The sequence below is a fragment of the Chlorocebus sabaeus genome, chromosome 23, assembly GCF_047675955.1.
Source record: "Chlorocebus sabaeus isolate Y175 chromosome 23, mChlSab1.0.hap1, whole genome shotgun sequence".
NCBI lineage: Eukaryota > Metazoa > Chordata > Mammalia > Primates > Cercopithecidae > Chlorocebus > Chlorocebus sabaeus.
In genome coordinates, this window is record NC_132926.1 from 35,910,678 (window position 1) to 35,931,439 (window position 20,762).

Here is a 20,762-nt window from a genome sequence, read left to right on the forward strand (position 1 = left end):
TCAGGCATGAATGATCAATAGATGAAAAAAATACTGGTGAAAGGTCGTTGGAAAACAAGATACTTATGGTGCCAAAGTAACACTCCAAAAATTACATTTACAATGGAGAGCTCTGGGCCGGGCACAGTGGCTCACGCCTGTAATTCCAGCACTTTGGGAGGCCAAGGCGGGTGGATCACCTGAGGTTGGGAGTTCGAGACCAGCCTGACCAACGTGGGGAAACCCCGTCTCTACTAAAAATACAAAAAAATTAGCCAGACATGGTGGTGCATGCCTGTAATCCCAGCTACTTGGGAGGCTGAGGCAGGAGAATCACTTGAACCCAGGAGACGGAGGTTGCGGTGAGCCAAGATTGCACCATCGCACTCCAGCCTGGGAAACAAGAGTGAAACTCAGTCTCATAAAGAAACAAACAAACAAAGAAACAAAAACAATGGAGAGCTCTAACAATGATCACCTTATGCAAGCAATCAAACTTAGCACCATTAATGGACGTTATTTGCCTCCTGGTGTGATTCAACAAGAAGTTAACCACATCATAAGAATTATATATTATTATGGAATTATGGTTTTATGTGTGGCAATAATACTGTGCTTATATAGGACTGTCTTATTCTTAGATATAAGGTAAAGGAGTTAAAGTTTCACAATGTCTACAACTTACTTTCAAGAGATTCAACAAAAAAAAGTGAGTGGAGAGAAGAAAGAAAAGAGAGCATTCATGCCCAAAGGTAATAAAATATTACTGGTAAATCTAAATGAAGGCATTCAGATGTTTACTGTGTTTCTTTTGATTTTCTATAGGTTTAAAGGTGGGAAGAAAATCCAAAGCCAATACTATAAATTGACAGAAATATTCTAAGAATCTGTCCTTACAATAAATAACCTGTGGGTAGGAAGAGGTGTACTGAACAAAACAGAAATTAACAACACAAAACTATGCCTATTAAATCCTGAGTATCTCTCTTAACTTTAGCAACTCCACCAAGCAAAGAATAACTCAGAGCTGAATGCCGGGGTAGGTGTATGGTTAGGAGTTGGTACATTTCATTTCATCTTTGTCAGGGAAATTATGATGTAAAGATTCATTCACTTGACATTTAGCTATGTGACAGCTCAGCAACTATAGCAGACCTTGGGTATACATTGGTGAATAAAATAGACATGATCCTTACTCTTGTGGGACTTGTGTTTCAGAAGGTTAATGAAGAAGACAGCAACTGTGATGGCATAAAACATTCTAGAATTTGAGATGCCATTATGTTCTCCTTAAATAGTTTTTATCATTACCAACTAACATTGCCTAATGCTTTTTTTTTAATGTAATGAAGTGTGTCATATTAAAGGAAGGAGATATAACTAAAGGTTAAATGACTTGCCCAAGACAACAAAGAAATCCTGTTGTATATAAAACATGACTTCTACTCTGAATTCTAGTTCTGGCACTTAACAGCTGCGTGACCTTGGGCAAGTTCTTTAAACCTCTCTAAGCCTCAGTGTCTTTACTTGTAAAAGGGGGGAATAAAAACAGAAACATGAGAGACAATAATATATATGAGGCTGGGTATGGTGGCTCATGCCTGTAATCCCAGCACTTTGGGAGGCCAAGGTGGGATCTGGATCACCTGAGGTCAGGAGTTCAAGACCAACCTGACCAATATGGTGAAACCTCGTCTCTACTAAAAATACAAAAATTAGCAGGGTTGTAGTGGCGCACACCTGTAATCCTAGCTACTCAGGAGGCTGAGATGGGATAATCGCTTGAACCCAGGAGGTAGAGGTGGCAGTGAGCCGAGATCATGCCACTGCACTCCAGCATAGGTGACAGAAGGAGACCTTGTCTCAAAAAATATATACATATATATAAAAATATATATATATGAGAAGGCATTTGGTGTAGTCTTCATACAAAACTTGTTATTCTTATAGTGGTAACAGTGTTATTAATGGCAGGAAAAAAAGAATTAATAAAGCTAGGATAGAAAGAAAGATCAGGAAAATGCTAGGCTGGGCACAGGGGCTCACACCTGTAATCCCAGTACTTTGAGGTACCAAAGTAGGCCCTTCAATGATCAGTTCTTTGAGGAGGAGATCAGTAATTTCATCTATCTATACACAATACCTAACACAGTGCCTAGCAACAAAACTAAAACAGCCTAAAGTCCTACTAAAAGAAGTAGTTAATATTAGTGTGATTTGTATTTAAAAATAAACATATTCTAACTATAGCTTTAAAATAAACTTTGGAGATAAAGTTATTTAAAAACATCTAAGATTAATACATAGTACCCTTCAAAGAGATGATATATAAGTAATTTGGACCTTAATTTCCTCAAGTGAGGCCAGAAATGCAAATGTAATAACTATATCCAACTACTGCATAACACTTAGCATCAGAAAAAGTTCAAGGTATTCTCACCTCTTGGATTTGCATCCATGTCTCCAGATGTTAGGCCAATCAGATTGGGACGCTGTGTCTGTGTTCTTGAAAAGAACTGTCTGTACTGAGATCTACCAGAACTAGTAATACTAGGAGCTTCTGGGTTGTAACCATCTGGTTCATATGTATCTGAGGGAAAACAAAGCAACAAAACACACAACAAATCAGAGACAGGTTAAATCATCTCTCATTGCTCTAAAATAAACACTTGCTTAAAAAACATATATTCTCCAACAAATATAAATACATCAACCTACAGTCACCTCTCAGTATCTGTGAGGGACTGGTTCCAGGACCCTCCCACAGATATCGAAATGCACAAATGTTCAAGACTTTTACATAAAATAGGGTGGTGGTATTTGCATATAACCTAGGTAAATCCTCTTGTATACTCTAAAACATCTCTAGGTTAATTATAATACATAATATAAATGCTATGTAAATAGCTGTTATGGATATTGTTTTTAAAACTTGTATTATTTTTAATTATTGCATTGCTATTTTTTATTTTCATTTTTTCTGAACATTTTCAATCCGTAGTTGGTTGAATCTGCAGATGTGAAACCTGAGGTGAAGACTGCATTTCTCTTTGTGTTACAGTATCTAGACACACCTTTTGAAACTGAAAAAAAAAATGTTCCTATTACAGAATATAGATACATGCATCCATTCTTAAATACTGGTATTTTCAGATTCACTCACCTACTCATTTCTGCTCTATATATTAATTACCTTATCCAAATGTCAATGCACATTTTTTTTTTAATTTAAAAAAAATAGAGATGGGGTCTCGCTATCTTGCCCAGACTGGTCTTGAACTCCTGGGCTTCAGCCATCTGCCGGCCTCAGTCTACCAAACTGCTGGCAGTACAGGTGTGAGTCACCATGCCCAGCCCAATGCACATTTGTTAATACAAATTTTTACAAACACAAACACCATATGTGAAGGACTGAGTTTCCTCTGTTATCTATCATATCTCCAATTTCTAGCCACCTTTTTAATTGAGGTGAAAAGAAAATGTATTCATTTGGTTATCTGCACTTCTTCAAACTAGAGAGAGAACAGCTGGTTTCACACATAAACCACATTTCAAATAAAACAGCACACGCGCTCACATACACGTCAGTCACTTCTATGATTTAGAGTATAGAAGTGATTCAGAATATAAGATCAGCATTATCCTCATTTAGGGGATCCTCCTGGCCACTACAGGCATTTGAGTCAACGGTCGATAAATAGCACAACTAGGATTCAGAAGTCCTCAATCCAGAAAATGTCTCACCCCCAATACTCTTAGATTAAACCTCTCCCATGAATATTATGCTTCTCCAAACTTCAGATTCACAAGCTAACTTCCTTCTTGCACAAAACATCCACAAGCTACAAGGAGGCAATAATAACAAAATGCTATTAAAGCACAGGTGATTCTGAGATATCTAATATAAGAACTAGAACTGCTGGTTGGCATTCCTTCTCTTCCCCCCACCCCCACGTTTCCCCTTTTTCCAGGTTTTGAAAACAGCTCATGGAATTACACAAGAAAGACATCACTAGATTAAGAACTGTCTCCCTCTAATAAAATGTTAAATTATGTTGAAAAGTAATCATTTGGGGCATTTGTACTGTCCTCCTCAGAGAAGGATGGAACAGAAAATTTAATAAATTATTATCACAATGACATTCCTATTAGAGATTTTTTATTTCATTCCTAAGGCTTGCATTCAGTCTCAAAGTTTCCTGATGATGATTAATAAAATCAAATAATTGGGTCAGGTGTAGTGGCTCACGCCTATAATTCCAGTACTTTGGGAGGCCAGGGCGGGTAAATCACGAGGTCAGGAGTTCGAGACCAGCCTGACCAACATGGTGAAACCTCGTTTCTACTAAAAATACAAAAATTAGCTGGGCTTGGTGATGCACGCCTGTAATCCCAGCTACTCAGAAGGCCGAGGCAGGAGAATCGCTTGGACCCTGGAGGTGGAGGTTGCAGTGAGCCAAGATCACACTCTTGCACTCCAGCCTGGGTAGCAGAGTCAGACTCCATCTCAAAAAACAAACAAACAAACAAATAAAAACAAATAATTTTGCCTCAATGGTTACAAGACTATGATTATAGTTATCTGCCGAAGAGTATTTTGGGGGCTTCATACTTAATTATTTTAGCTTTTGCTCTAACCTCTCTCTTTATAATTTTTTGTTTCTTTAAGACAACTAAAGACAGTATTTAATTGTGAGCATTCCCTCCTGATGGAAACACACTGTAATGATATGTCTAGCTTAAAAGTAAATCTAACATAGTTTCTTATTAAATTTCAACGTGTCGAAGAATGATACAGTTTGAAAATGATATGTAAAGTAACAGCTTCCCTGGTTATGCCAACTCTAAAAATTACATGCAATATAACATACAAAATGAATACTGCTTTATCTTTTTAAAAATGGATCAGCAAATTATGATTAAAAATTTTCAGTTACCACTTGGCACTACTGACAGAAAATCTCCTACAGTTAAGACTGCAGAAAGTTTTAAAGAAGTTACATAATCAAATGACCTTGTGCTATAAATCCTGGGAATACACAGAACACCAATTAACTTAAAAGCCCTTTAGTTAATTAAGATGAATAAGATCTAAAGGCAAAGTGAGAAAGGGTTAAAAACACCTCATGAAACACCCACAAAGCACTCCACAGATCCTTCAAAATACCTATGTCAATAGGACAAAAGAATTTTTAAGAATCGCTACATTATACACACATACAAGGGGCAAAAGGATCATACAAGGGGCAAAAGGACAATATAAGGGGCAAAAGGGAAAAAAGGACATGATCGGCAAGAAACCAGATGTTTATTTTCGTTTTGTTTCAAAGAAAAATTAACCTAGTTTATTACAATGTATAACTAATCAGAAAACATTCAAGTAGATATTATCTTCCTATCTACCTGATTAGAAACTAGCTCAAGGAACTAGCATCACTTTGATACCGAGGCACTGAAAGTAAATATAGAGGACACCAGAGATGACAGATACACAGGCCTAATCATCTAGCAGCCACTAGAGACAAACCAAAGAAGCAAAGGAACAGAAAATAAAACTACCTATGAGCTTTAATGAGACTTTATGACAGCAGATCAGGATGCCAGGTCACCGCTTAGGCTGGCCGGCTTAAGGTAAAAAAGATCAGTGAGGTGGATGGCCATCTGTAGCAAAGCTTACCTGGAACCAGAGGGGTAGGGCTGGAGACTGAGGTATGGTACCCAATGGAGGATCCCATGAGGTTTCGAGGTGGCACCAAACGAGCTGCCAACAGAGGAGGCGGTGTCCCCAACTGAAGTCGCTCAGATGCAGCAGCACCATGTTCACGAGAGTACATGGGCTGTCCTATAGAGGAAAGAATAGGAGGGCAGCTGGGAATGAGAGTCACAAGCTTCTCTTAGGTGATGATGTGTTTCCTGAGACTTTGAGCCAAAAACAGAGAAATTAAACCAACAGGAATAGAAGTACAGAAAGATGTTCCTGGGATTCTTTCTAACTCAAGAAAGAACAGACATGCAACTGGTTAGGATCCATCGAGGTATAAAGAAAAGAATAAGAATTAGGTAGTATATATAATCTCCATCTTTTTTTATCTTAAGTGGAGAACACTACATGCTAATTGTATCCAAAGCTGAACAGTGAACCATATCAGGTTATTAGAAAAAGGAGCCCTGAGCTACTGATTATACACAATTTTTCTATCCAATGAGATATGCAGGTATGAAAACTGTCATATCCATTAAAAAGAAAACCACCCCCCTCCAACCAACCCACATAATTTCAGGTTTGCACAAAATATGCTTCCATATCTAAGGGCAGAATAAAAGATAAAGGCATTAAGAACAAACCACTACATGCATACCTTCACAAAGAATAAGAAATGCTCCAAAGAAAAAACTAAAGATAGTGAAAATGTGTTATCTCTGTGAGCACATGGGTAACAAAAATTGAGAAAGGGAAAAGGACAGGCCAGGCACAGTGGCTCACGTGGCTCACGCCTGTAATCCCAGCACTTTGGGAGGCTGAGGCGGGTGGATCACGAGCTCAGGAGTTCAAGACCAGCCTGGCCAAGATGGTGAAACCCAGTCTCTACTAAAAATACAAAAATTAGCCAGGCATGGTGGCGGGCACCTTAATCCCAGCTACTAGGGAGGTTGAGGCAAAGAACTGCTTGAACCTGGGAGGTGGAGGTTGCAGTGAGCCAAGATCATGCCACTCCAACCTAGGTGACAAAGTAAGACTCTGTCTCAAAAAAAAAAAAAAAAAAAAGACAAACAGACCAGCACAGCACTGGACACATGAAATCATCCTGGATATTAAGAAGCACTTTTTGAAAGAAAGAAAACACATTTAGGATTTATATATAGGCTGATGCAAGAATGCACACACAATGAAGCCAAAATCTGAAGAACGGGGTTAGAAAAAGACAAGGTGTCAAGGAGCAAAATCCCTTTGGGTGTCCATTTAATAGTATCTTTTTCACTGATAACCCCATTTGAGACATATTTATAAGATTTAGTTATTATATATGTCCAACATCAGACATTTACTATGTGACACAAGACAAAATAAAGTGGATTTTGAGGTTTTTTTTTTTTTTGAAACGGAGTCTTGCTTTGTCGCCCAGGCTGGAATGCAGCGGCGCTCACTGCAAGCTCTGCCTCCCGGGTTCACGTCATTCTCCTGCCTCAGCCTCCCAAAGTAGCTGAGACTACAGGCGCCTGCCACCACACCTGGTTAATTGTTTTGTATTTTTAGTAAAGACAGGGTTTCACCATGCTAGCCAGAATGGTCTCGATCTCCTGACCTCGTGATCCACCTGCCTCAGCCTCCCAAAGTGCCACCGGGCCTGGCGTCCAGCCTTGAATTTTTTTTTATACCTGGTGAAATGTCCTTAAAAGCTGTAAAATCCCTAAATATTTTAAATGCACCTTAATAAGACAGGAAAGGAACCACTTGGTTTCATAGTAAGTCTCTAAAGGGAATATAGAGATGCTAAACTTCACTACCCTTTTCTTCCTATATAAGAAGCAAAAGAGGAAGTAACAAATCATCTGTGTAACTGTGCACTTAGCATTAACCCTTTTAAAATTTACATTTCTAATGGATGTTGGGCTTAATACCTAGGTGGTAGGTTGATCTGTGCAGCAATCCACCATGGCACACATTTACCTATGTAACAAACCTGTACATCCTACATATGTCCCCTGGAACTTAAAAGTTGATGGGGGAAAAAAAAAGTACATTTAAAAAGAATCAGCTAAGTATTACACTGCAAAGCAATTTAACGTATTTTTTTTTTCTTTTTCTTTTTTTTTTTTTGAGACAGAGTCTCACTCTGTCACCCAGGCTGGAGTACTGCATGATCTGGGCTGCATGATCTGGGCTCATGGCAACCTCCACCTCCCAGGTTTAAGCAATTCTCCTGCCTCAGCCTCCCGAGTGGCTGGGATTTCAGGCGCTCGCCACCATGCCCAGCTAATGTTTTGTATTTTTTAGTAGAGGCGGGGTTTCATCATGTTGGCCAGGCTGGTCTCAAACTCCTGACCTCAGGTGATCCACACATGTTGGCCTCTCAAAATTCTGGGATTACAGGCATAAGCCACCGTGCCTGGCCCAGTTTAACATATTCTCAACAAGGGGAACAAATAGTTGTAAGCACACAATCAATGGCAGAGAATTACTTGTGAAGAGTGACCTATCAGCAGAATGAAGTAGTATGTTAAAGAGAAAAACGGGGCCAGGTGCAGTGGCTGACCTCTACAATCCCAACAATTTAGCAGGCCAAGGTGTGAGGATTACTTGAGCCCAGCAGTTTGAGACCAGCCTGAGTAACATACCCAGACACTGTCTCCACTAAATATTTTAAAAATTAGCCACGCATGGGGGTGCACGCCTATAATCCTAGCTATTTGGGAGGCTAAGGCGGGAGGATCACTTGAGCCAGGGGGTCGAGGCTGCAGTGAGCCACGATTGTGCCACTATACTCCAGCTTAGGTGACAGGGTGAGATGCTGTCTTTAAAAGAAAAAAATTTAATTAAAAAATAAAAATACATAGAAAAATGGGAAGTACAATCTTAGTCTGTATGACTACTTTAAATGTATGATACATCACTCAATGTACTGAGTATATCTAATTAATAATAGCTGTCTCAAATCAGCTATTTTTGATAGCAAAAGGCTACTTTGCCAAATGTCTGTTTTTAAAACTACTGACAAAGAACATACAATTCAAATACTTTAGAAAGGCCAAGCACAGTGGCTCATACCTGTAATCCTAGCACTTCGGGAGGCCACGGCAGGTGGATCCCTTGAGCTCAGGAATTTCAGACCAGGCTGGGCAACATGGTAAAACCCCATCTCTACTAAAATTACAAAAATTAGCCAGGCATGGTGGTGCACATCTGTAATCCCAGCTACTCTGGAGGCTGAGGCACAAGAATCACTTGAACCCAGGAGGCAGAGGTTGCAGTGAGCCGAGATTGCGCCATTGCACTCCAGTCTGGGTGACACAGAAAGACTCTGCCTCAAAATAAAAAACAAGGCCGGGTGCGGTGGCTCACGCCTGTAATCCCAGCACTTTGGGAGGCCGAGGTGGGTGGATCACGAGGTCAGGAGTTCAAGACCAGCCTGGCCAAGATGGTGAAACCCCGTCTCTACTAAAAATCCAAAAAAATTAGCCAAACGTGGTGGGTGCCTGTAATCTCAGCTACTTGGGAGGCTGAGGCAGAGAACTGCTTGAACCCAGGAGTCAGAGGATGTAGTGAGCCGAGACCGCGCCACTGTACTCCAGCCTGGGTGGCAAAGTAAGACTCCGTCTCAAAAAATAATAATAATAATAATAAATAAATTAAAATAAAAAAACAAATACCTCAAAAAGATGGCAATTAATTCAAATGTAGCCTGACTTTCTTAAACAATTCCTACTGAGTCTCTAAATACTACTTCTAAAAGCAACAGAGTTCTTTAGACAAAGGGCCAATTCTAGGTCAGGGCAGAAAATTTTTAAGATGAGCCTGGTACTTCCTTGGTATACCTTGTCCTTCCAGACGCAAGAGAGTTACCAAAGACTGGCATGTCAAAAATTAAAAAAAAAAAAAAAAAAAAAAATCAGAAGCCAATATGAAGAGGCTCCCACTGATTAAAGATGAGACAATCTGAACATCAAAAAAGACTATAATGAAGTGAAACATATCAAGTGTTAAAAATTCATGAGTTCTGGCCGGGCGCGGTGGCTCAAGCCTGTAATCCCAGCACTTTGGGAGGCCGAGACGGGCGGATCACAAGGTCAGGAGATCAAGACCATCCTGGCTAACCCGGTGAAACCCCGTCTCTACTAAAAAATACAAAAATCTAGCCGGGCGAGGTGGCAGGCGCCTGTAGTCCCAGCTACTCGGGAGTCTCGAGGCAGGAGAATGGCGTGAACCCGGGAGGCGGAGCTTGCAGTGAGCTGAGATCCGGCCACTGCACTCCAGCCTGGGCGAGAGAGCGAAACTCCGCCTCAAAACAAAAACAAAAACAAAAACAAAAACAAAAAAATTCATGAGTTCATAATGATACTTAAAAAAAAACAAAAAAAAACCAGGAGTTCCCTTTGGAAAAAACTAGGCAATCAACTCATTCTTTAAATTGATAAATGAAAGAGAATACATACATATCATGTCTCTTCTGTAAAAACTGCATTTCAGGTTAACCAAATGGTTGTTACAGTCAGCTATATGGAATGCCAGCAATAAATGCAGAAGAAACTATAGATTTAGAGTTTCATACACAACAGCAAATCCAGGCAATGATCAAAAATGGCTGTTGAAACCATCAAGGAAGTTTTAAAATTAATGGATCAGGATGAAAACACCTCTACACACTAATCAATAGTTATAATACAGAAAACAGACAACCAGACATCATGAGTATTATAATGTACTGTGTAGGAACTACATAACGCTATCTATAAAATATTCTTGCCAAAAAAAGAAAAAAAAAATGAATCTTATCAAATACCTAGCTCTAACTTCCAATTTACAGGGAATACAGGGGACAGAGGAATGTTTTAGACGACCCCAGAACATGAATCTGCCAAGTCTAAAATGTGAGAAAATTCTTCAGGACAAATGACCTGTTTCTTCAACAAATAAATGCCAAGGGGGGGAAAAAAAAAGAAGTAAGGGATATTTCTATAAAGACTTAAGATATCAACTAAACGTAAGGTATAACCCTGTTTGGATATAGCTTCAAATAAACCAGGTATAAAAGGGCATTTATGATACAATTGGGAAATATGAAAACTAACTGGATATTTCACAAGCAATAGTAAACTGTTACAAATTTTGGGGGGCCTGTGATAATAGTACTGTGTGTATGTATGATTTTGTGTGTATGTATGTTTAATTCTTATCTTTAAAGATACATAAGTTGTTACAGATAAAATGCTGTTATGTTTGGGACTTACTCTAAAACAATCATGTCATTAAGCTAAATTTTGAGGAGTCATAAAAGAAAAACCAAAAATAAAAACTAAGGTCGGGTGTGAGGGCTCACATCTATAATCCCAGCACTTTGGGAGGCTGATGCTGGAGGACTGCTTGAGCCCAGGAGTTTGAGACCAGCCTGGGCAACATTGGGAGCACTCATCTCTACAAAAAATTTAAAAATTAGCCACGTGTGGTGGCACGCATCTGTGCTGCCAGCTACTCATGAGGCTGAGACAGGAGGACTGCTGAGCTCAGGAGGTCAAGACTGCAGAGAGCCAAGATTATGCCACCGTACTCAAGGCTGGGTGACAGAGCAAGACTTTGTCAAAAAACAAAAACAGAAAAAACAAACCCCACAGCACTAAAATAATCGTCAGGAGTAGATTATGGATGAAGCAAGATTAACCACATTGATTAACTGTTGAAGCCAGAAATAAGTACATGGAGATTCACTACATTATACAGTCTACTTTTATGTATGTTGTATTTGAAATTTTCCATAATAATATGTTTTCTCTTTTAAATTTGAGATGAGGTCTTACTATGTTATCCAGGCTAAAGTACAGTGGCTATTCACAGGTGTGATCACAGCTCACTGCAGCTGGAACTCCTGGCCTCAAGGGATCTTCCCATGCCTCAGTCTCCCAAGGGGCTGGGACTACAGTTACATGCCCACACGCCCAGCTACATAATAAAAAAATGTTCAATATCAAATAGGTTACAGTAATGGTGAAGATCAGTCTGTCAGAATTTATATTCATTCAGTTTAGTTTTGGTCAGGGTAGAGAGTTTCCAAACTGCAAACATCCCAAGTTCATGTTCCCATCTTAAATTGTTAATATAGGTAACATGCCTAATATCAATATTTTCAACTTCTTAATATTAACTCTAGTCAGAATAAAGACAGTCTTTATTCAACCTAAAATTTTACCCACTCTGTATAATTTTCCTGATGTTGTCTTTAAGAGTATTCACAGGAAAAAAAATCACAAGTTTTAAGCTAAAAACTCAACCCCAGAAAAAATAAAAAGCTACATCTTCCCAATACTGGCCATATTTATGTGTCTTCTCAATTAGAATACAAGGTTTCTGGTACATTTGGGAAGTTCCAAGGCCTAAACAGTGCCTGATGCATAATATAAATCAAACAGTCACTTAAAGAAAAAATGAAAGCTTAAAGTACCCAAATGAATTAAGTATTTCTTTGGATGAATACCTGTATGTTGAAATAGACAATATCACAACTAATACAACATGAATCAGACCAAACACAAGGGGGAGAAAGCCTCTAGACCAGCAGTCCCCAAGCTTTCTGACACTAGGGACCGGTTCCATGGAAGACAATTTTTCCACAATTGGTGGGAGTGGGTGGAGGTGATGACTTTAGTTTGAAACTGCTCCACTTCAGATTATCAGGCATTAGATTCTCATACAGAGCGCACAACTTAGATCTTTCGCATGTGCAATTTACAATACGGTTTGTTCTCCTATGATAATTTAATGCCACCGTGACCTGGGGGGTGGGGACCCCTGCTCTAGACAATATACAAGGACTCTATTAGACACTGACTTACTTTTCTAGCCATCAAATCCATTATTCTACATAGAAATATTGTGTATGCCACAGAATTAAATGAGCAAAACTCAAATTTAGATTTATAGTGTTTTAACAATTTTATACAGTTAGTAGGAAAGTATTTTCTGAGGCCGGGCGCGGTGGCTCAAGCCTGTAATCCCAGCACTTTGGGAGGCCGAGACAGGCGGATCACGAGGTCAGGAGATCGAGACCATCCTGGCTAACACGGTGAAACCCCGTCTCTACTAAAAAAAATACAAAAAACTAGCCGGGCGAGGTGGCGGGCGCCTGTAGTCCCAGCTACTCCGGAGGCTGAGGCAGGAGAATGGCGTAAACCCGGGAGGCGGAGCTTGCAGTGAGCTGAGATCCGGCCACTGCACTCCAGCCTGGGCGGCAGAGCCAGACTCCGTCTCAAAAAAAAAAAAAAAAAAAAAAAAAAAAAAGAAAGTATTTTCTGAAAGATAAAGATTTATGTGAATTTATATTAAGACTGGACAGTTATCTTCAACCTAAGAATTGGTCTCTAGAATCCAGGATGTTACCTACTTACTTTTTCACACATCAAGTACAATGAACAAACTTAGCAGTTAGAAAATATCTTTACTATGCTTCTTCAAGAAGCAGAACAGACCAAAAGCAAGGTAGAAAAGAGAGTATATTTTACTTAATAATAGTTTTGTAAAAGCCAAAGTATATACTGAGTTGGTGAGTTAAAACTTGGAGGCTGCAGTGGTACAGCTCTTTAAGATTTTATCTAGCAAGTTCTCTGGTCTCCCACTAAGAAACCCCCACGCAAAAAAAAAAAAAAAAAAAAAAAAAATTAGGGGTCCAAATGCAATGCCTCAGGTCTGTAATCCAAGCACTCTGGTAGGCCAAGGTGAGAGGACTGCTCCAGGCCAGGAGTTTGAGACCATCCTAGGCAACACAGCAAGACTCTCTACAAAAAATTTCAACATTAGCTGGGCATGGTGTGGCACGTGCCTGTACAGTCTAGTTATTTGGGAGGCTGTGGTGGGGTGACCACTTAAGCCCAGGGGTTCAAGGCTGCAGTGAGCTAGAATCACGCCACTACACTCCACCCTGGGCAACAGAGCAAGACCCTGTTTCTAAAAAAAAAAGTAAATAAATAAATAAATGTTTTTAAAATTGGGGTAAGCTGGGCGTGGTGGCTTATGCCTGTAATCCCAGCACTTTGGGGGACTAAGATGGGGGGACAGCTCAAGCCCAGGAGGTCAAGACCAGCCTCGGCAACACAGAAAGAGCTCATCTTTATAAATAATTTAAAAAATCAGCTGGGCATGGTGGCGCATGCCTGTGGTCCCGACTACTCAGGAGGCTGAGGTAGGAGGATTTCCAGAGTCTGAAAGGTTGAGGCTACAGTGAGCCATGATGCCACCACACTCTAGCTGGGCAGCACAAGACTCTGTCTCAAAAAGAAATAAAGAGGGCGGGGGCATGGGAAAATTTTAAGTACTTCAGAGGAAATAGTTGATTTTAACAGTTGACTGCTGTCTTTACACAAAATTCCAAATACAGTTAGTTATTTAAGTTATTTTCACAGGGTCTATGACATTTTAACTCAAGAAAAGTAACAAAATTTCAAAGTCTTTTCTAAATTATAATCAATTTTTTTTTTTTTTTAAAGACAGGGTCTTACTTCTCTCTGCTGTCCGGACTAGAGTATAATGGCACTATCTGCAGCCTTGAACTCCTGGGCTCAAGCAATCCTCCCAACCTTGGCCTTTGAATGTGCTGGGATTACAGGGGTAAACCACTGCATCCAGCCAATATTAACTTTACCAGGAACCGTGTATATCCTATTCAGTTTTACAATCAGGTAATTCTATTTCTTATTTTAACATCCAACTTTTCTTTCTCCAAAACAAGTGACAACCGCAGCCTAAATGAGTGCTTTATTTCTCACAGAATTAGTTCCTTCGTTACCTGGGTTTTTTTTTTTTTTTTTTTTTTTTTTGCTGTAATAGCAAAATATAGTGTAATGAGTTTTCATTTTGTGGATTTTTTTTAATCTATTTCTTTCCCACTATTAGATTTTTAGATTCTTGGATGACCATTTCTTATTTATCTGTATATTCCTAGTACCTAACATTGAGCAGACTCCAACTCCAACCTTCAAAAATCCAGATTTCGCTTTTCTGTGTTTACTTTGGGTCATTATTGACATAATTTGTACAACTAAACACCATTTGATATGCATTTTCACCTGTATTTTCTGGCTGTGAATTTTAATATTAATTTTAATGACAATAAAATATCCATGACTTAACAAACTTTCCCAACTTGTTAAACTTTTAAGATAGCTCAAGTTCTCATTACACACTGAAAACATACATATAGCTTTTTACTTTATTGGAACCAAACTTCTAATCTTTTTGAAATTACCAATTATAGTATAAGTTGAGTATCCCATATCCAAAAGGTTTGAGACCAGAACTGTTTCAGATTTCAGATTTTTTCAGATTTTTGAATCTCTGAATTATAGTTACTGGCTGAACATCACGAATCTTAAAATCCAAAATCCAAAATGCTTCAATGAGTAATTCCTTTCAGCATCATACTGGCACTCAAAAAGTTTCTAATTTTGGAGCATTTCAGACAGGGAATGCTTGACCTGTATTTAGAAAAATAAACTTGAACAATGTGAAGGATTCAATTGTCTGTCTTAAACACAAAAATATTTTTTAAACTATTCTATTTTATATATTTTTTTGAGACAGCGTTTCGCTCTTGTTGCCTAGGTTAGAGTGCAATGGCGCAATCTCAGCTCAGTGCAACCGCTGCCTCCCAGGTTCAAGTGATTCCCTGGCCTCAGCCTCCCCAGTAGCTGGAATTACAGGCGCCTGCCACCACAACCAGCTAATTTTTGTATTTTTAGTAGAGATGGGATTTCACCATGTTGATCACACTGGTCTCAAACTCCTGACCTCAGGTGATCTGCCTGCCTTAGCCTCTCAAAGAGATGGGATTACAGGCATGAGCCACCACTCCCAGCTCAAAAACTATCTTAAAATCAACTGAATAGAAAAATATTAAAAACTTATCAGAAATATAAAGTTAATAGAAGGATATTAAAAACTGAGGCCAAGAGTGGTGGCTCACGCCTGTAATCCCAGCACTTTGGGAGGCTGAGTCGGGAGGATCACCTGAGGTCAGGAGTTTCGAACCAGCCTAGTCAACATGGTGAAACCCTGTCTTTACTAAAAATACAAAAAAAATTAGCCGGGCTTGGTGGTGTGTGCCTGTAATCCCAGCTACTGGGGAGGCTGAAGCAAAAGAATTGCTTGAAACCAGGAGGCGGAGGCGGAGGCTGCAGTGAGTTGAGATTGCACCACTGCACTCCAGCCTGGGCAACAGAGCAAGACTCTGTCTAAAAATAAATAAATAAATAAACTTATGCCTGACAAACTATACTACACATCTCCCCCTTTTTAATGTTTAGATTATCAGGAACTCCACTAGTTTTCAAAATTTCTCTATAAATTTTAGAATCAGATTTTACAAGAAAGAAAACCACACATTTCTCTGCATAGCAGACTTCTTAAGTGTTCAATATGAATATTCTATAACTCAAAATATTCAGTTGCCAACCAATCAAATCTGTTTATCAATACTGACGCAGCATAGAAGACAATCCTCTAAAGCAGTAATTCAGAAATGCTAATGGGAAATTATCACCTTTTATTGGCCTAAGACAAAAATGGGGGGAAAATGTAGTGTTATTTCATAAAATCAAATATTAAAAGATTGAGTCAGGCATAGTGGCTCATGCCTATAATCCTACCCACTTTGGGAGGCCAAGGCAAGAGAACTGCTTGGACACCCAGCCTGGGCAAGACAGCAAAACCCTGCCTCTACATACAAAAGTTTTTTTTTTTTAATTAAAAGATTGTCCTTGAGGTCGGGTGTGATGGTTCACACCTGTAATCCCAGCACTTTGGGAGGCTGAGGCGGGAGTATCAATTGAGCCCACAGTTTGAGACCAGCTTGGGCAACAAAGCAAGAACCTGTGTCTACTAAAAATTTCAAAACTTTTAAATAAATTTTTTAAAAAATTGTCCTTTATTCTGAGATTATGTCCTTTCTTCAGTTTAAAAATGTATTTTTTAAAATTAAAGTAAGATATTTTCATATACAGACCTTAACCTGGCAAAATAAGAAACTGCTAACTGTACTGGTCCCAAGAATTTTCTTAGAAATGTTACCAGTCTTAAGTGAGTTTAGAGGCTGGGCACGGTGGCTCACACTTATAATCCCAGCACTTTGGGAAGCTGAGGCAGGTGGATAACTTGAGGCCGAGAGTTTGAGACTTGTCTGGCCAACATGGTGAAACTCTATTTGTACTAAAAATACAAAAATTAGCTGGGCATGGGGGCCCACAACTGTAGTCCCAACTACCCAGGAGGCTGGGGCACAAGCTTAAACCTGGGGGGTAAAGGTTGCGCCACTGCACTCCAGCCTGGGCAACAGAGCAAGACTGTCTCAAAAAAAATAATAATTTGAAATACAGTTCTCAAAAGCCTTTACTCATCTATCACAAAATAGTCTTACTTTTAAATAAAACAGAAAAATAGATTTCAAAAAACATGAGATCTAATTAATCTTATTCACCTTGGCTCCCTAGTGTCTGGCATGATGCCTGACACATAGTAGACATTCAATAAATATTTGCCAAATTAATTTATTTATTAAGCTAAGTCACTGAAATAAATGGCAACTGCCAGATTTTTAAAAATTAAAACCAAATGGAATATTTATAGAGTGAGTCACAATGTTAAATTTAACAATATAAAAATAAATGGTAATTGCCAGATTTTTTTAAAATTAAAAACAAGATGGAATTTTTATCATGAGTCATAATACCAAATTTAACAGCATAAAAATATGCCATCTGCTACACACTCTGGAATAAATAGTCCACTTTTTCATATTTACAAGTCCAAAAGGCAAACAATATTAAGAGCTGATTCAGGGGGAAATAGATAAAAGAGGCTTCGCTATAAATTGATAACGGCTGAAACTGAGGGATAAATACAAAGAACTTCATTATACTGGGTATACCGGAGTTCAATATACTGTCCTCTTTACTTTTATATATATTTGAGATTTCCCATAATTAAAAAATAAGTAACAAACATGTTCTATGAAAAGATACTATAGCCATCAGAATAGAGATACTAAGTATGAAACAGGAAAAACAATTACTTAAGTATCAAATGTGATTTCTGTTCTGTAGAAGCTCAGTTGAATGTAAGATTTACATACATTTAAAAAAATCAAACAGTAGGCCTATATATATGTCATTATGTAATAAATGCTTTTTGGTATTGTAAGAGTTTAAAACAGAGCAATAGGCAAGGCACAGATGTTCATGCCTGTAATCCCAGCACTCTGAGAGGCCAAGGCGGGCGGATCACCTGAGGTCAGGAGTTCGAGACCAGCTTTGCCAACATGGTGAAACCCCATCTCTACTAAAAATACAAAAATTGGCCAGGTGTGGTGGTGGGCACCTGTAATCCCAGCTAACTGGAGGCTGAGGCACAAGCATCACTTGAACCTGGGAGGCAGAGGTTGCAATGAGCTGAGATTTCACCACTGCACTCCAGCCTGGGTAACAAAGTGAGACTCTGTCTAGATAGATAGACAGAAAGAAGAGAGCAATAATGTCTTCCAAGTATACTTAGAATTTGGGCCTAGAAAGAGGTGAAGACAGAGTATATTGGTAGGAAAGAAGATGGGGGCGGGGGGAGTTGAGTCATGACATGGGCACAGAAAGGGTATAATTGGCATGACCAGAGAAGGTGCATGTTGAAGAACAGTGGACAAAGATTGCCAAGAAGGAAGAGGTAGATTATTGAAAGAGTTAAAGGCCAGTAACGGTGGCTCATGCCTATAATCCCAATCCTTTGGGACGCTCAGGTGGGAGAAACTCGAGCCCAGAAATTTGAGACCAGCCTGAGCAACACAGTGAGACTCCATCTCTATAAAAAAGTTTTTAAAATTAGCTGGGTGTGGTGGCACATGCCTGTGGCCCCAGCTATTCGGGTGGCTGAGGTAGGAGGATCACTTAGCCTGGAAGGCTGAGGTTGCAGTGAGCCAAGATGGCAGCACTGCACTTCAGCCTGGGGAAGAGAGTGAGACCCTGTCTCAAAAAAAAAAGTCCAGGAGTGGCAGCTCACACTTGTAATCCCAGCACACTTTGCAAGGCCAAGGTGGCCAGATCACTTGAGGCCAGGGGTTTGACACCTAGCCAACATGACAAAACCCCGTCTCTACTAAAAATACAAAAAGATTAGCTGGGTATAGTGATACATTCCTGTAATCCCAGCTACTTGGGAGGCTGAGGCATAAGAATTGCTTGAACCTGGGAGGCAAAGGTTGCAGGGAGTTGAGACTGCATCACTGCACTCCAGCCTGGGTGACAGAGCAAGACTTTGTCTCAAAAAAACAAAAAGACAAAAAAAAAAAGGGAGTTAGAAGCCTAGAGAGGGGTTTATTGATGGCTCAGAAAGAAATGGTAGCCACCAAAAAGTTCTCTTAAGGAACTTTCATGGTTGGATTTCTCAGGAAAATTAGCTCAGTAGCATTATGTGGTATGACTTAGGGAAGTTAAACATAAAACATAATGGTGTGAAGTAGGCTGCAGTAACAATCCAAATGGGAGGTGATCTAGAGTGGATGAGGGCACAGGCCAAAGAAGAAATAGAAATGGATACTTCAAAGAAAAAAGATATTTTGATTAACTAGATGTAAAAAAGCAAAGCAATAAGTCAGACCTGTGAAGGTTTCAATTCTAGACATTAGGTGGGTGTTATTCCATTGATAAAAACAGGGATGGTCGAAGGTACAGATTTAAGAAGTTAATATATTCGATTTCAGAGTTTGAAATTTCAGGAAACAATAATAACTACAATAATATACTAATGAATCCTTATAGCTTACTAGTGGCTAGGCACTTTTTTAGATGCTTTAGATGTATTAATTTATTCCTCAAAACCACCTTAATAAGGTAATACTACTCTCATTTTAAAGAAGAGGAAATTGAGCTACAGAGAGGCTAAGCAACTTACTCAAGGTCACAAAGATAGTAAATGATAAAACCAGGATTTGAAACTGGGCTTAACAAGTTTGCTGAATTGCCTCTCCAACACATGAAAGACATACAGAAATGTTTAGGATGCAAAACAAACTTCATGATAAACATAGTTACATAAAAGATAAACATATCCATAAAGTTACCTGGCCTTGTAAAAAAAAAAAAAAAAAAAATCTTCTAATTTGACATTTTTAACAACCAACTACCTTTTAAAAAAATGTTTTTGAAGAAAGTAATTTTTTAAAGCTTTAGTAAACAATAAAACACCTAAGAAATAAAAGAGAATTAGGATTCAAGTAAAATGGTTTTTTGTTTATTTGTTTTGTTTTTTCCTGAGACAGAGTTTTGCTCTGTCACCCAGGCTGGAGTGCAGTGGTGCGATCTCAGCTCACTGCGACCTACGTCCAGGTACAAGCGATTCTCCTGCCTCAGCCTCCTGAGTTGCTGGGACTACAGGCATGCTCCATCACGCCCAGCTAATTTTGCATTTTCAGTAGAGACAGGGTTTCTCCATGTTGGTAAGACTGGTCTCGAACTCTCAGCCTCAGGTGATTTGCCCACCTCGGCCTCCCAAAGTGCTAGGATTACAGGAATGAGCCACTGTGCCAGGCCCAAGAAAAATGTATAATTACAATCAAATGTGAATGTCACAAACAGCCTAAATACAGAATATTACTATTTAAATGATGCTCTCTATCTTCATTTCAGTATGCAAGTTAATTATTAGGCATATTTAACCCGCTCTTCTGTATACTTCTTAGGAGATATATCTTACATTTTAGAAAATCAATAGGATAAACAATTTTTTTAAAAAGCATCAAAATAAATTTCCTTTAGAAGGACTTGATGTTAGGCTGGGCACAGGTGATCCACACCTATAATCCCAGCACCTTGGGAAGCCAAGGCAGGTAGATCACCTGAGGTCAGGAGTTCGAGACCAGCCTGGCCAACATGGTGAAACCCCATCTCTACTAAAAGTACAAAAATTAGCTGGGCACGGTGGCACGTGCCTGCTGTCCCAGCTACTTGGGAGGCTGAGGCAAGAGAATCAGTTGAACCTGGAAAGCAGAGGTTGCAGTGAGCAGAGACTATGCCACTGCACTCCAGCCTGGGTGACAGAGAGA

At 39.3% G+C, this 20,762-nt stretch overlaps 1 protein-coding gene and 1 non-coding gene across 3 annotated transcripts in view; one reads left to right on the forward strand and one right to left on the reverse strand.

Annotated features, from left to right (window-relative positions):
• RBM27 (RNA binding motif protein 27) overlaps positions 1 to 20,762 on the reverse strand; it is an 85,431-nt gene that overhangs the window by 31,086 nt on the left and 33,583 nt on the right. Inside the window, exons 9-10 of one of the 2 annotated variants that reach the window (XM_008014847.3) lie at positions 5,657 to 5,821; positions 2,420 to 2,569 (exon numbers count right to left, since the gene is read on the reverse strand). In XM_008014847.3, the coding sequence (XP_008013038.1) occupies positions 2,420 to 2,569; positions 5,657 to 5,821 (315 nt within the window). The remainder of the gene's footprint in view (positions 1 to 2,419; positions 2,570 to 5,656; positions 5,822 to 20,762) is intronic. The other variant, XM_008014849.3, reaches the window with a different exon arrangement.
• LOC119618490 (U7 small nuclear RNA) lies at positions 13,252 to 13,314 on the forward strand. Its single transcript, XR_005234789.1, has one exon. It is a non-coding gene; the product is annotated as a U7 small nuclear RNA (small nuclear RNA).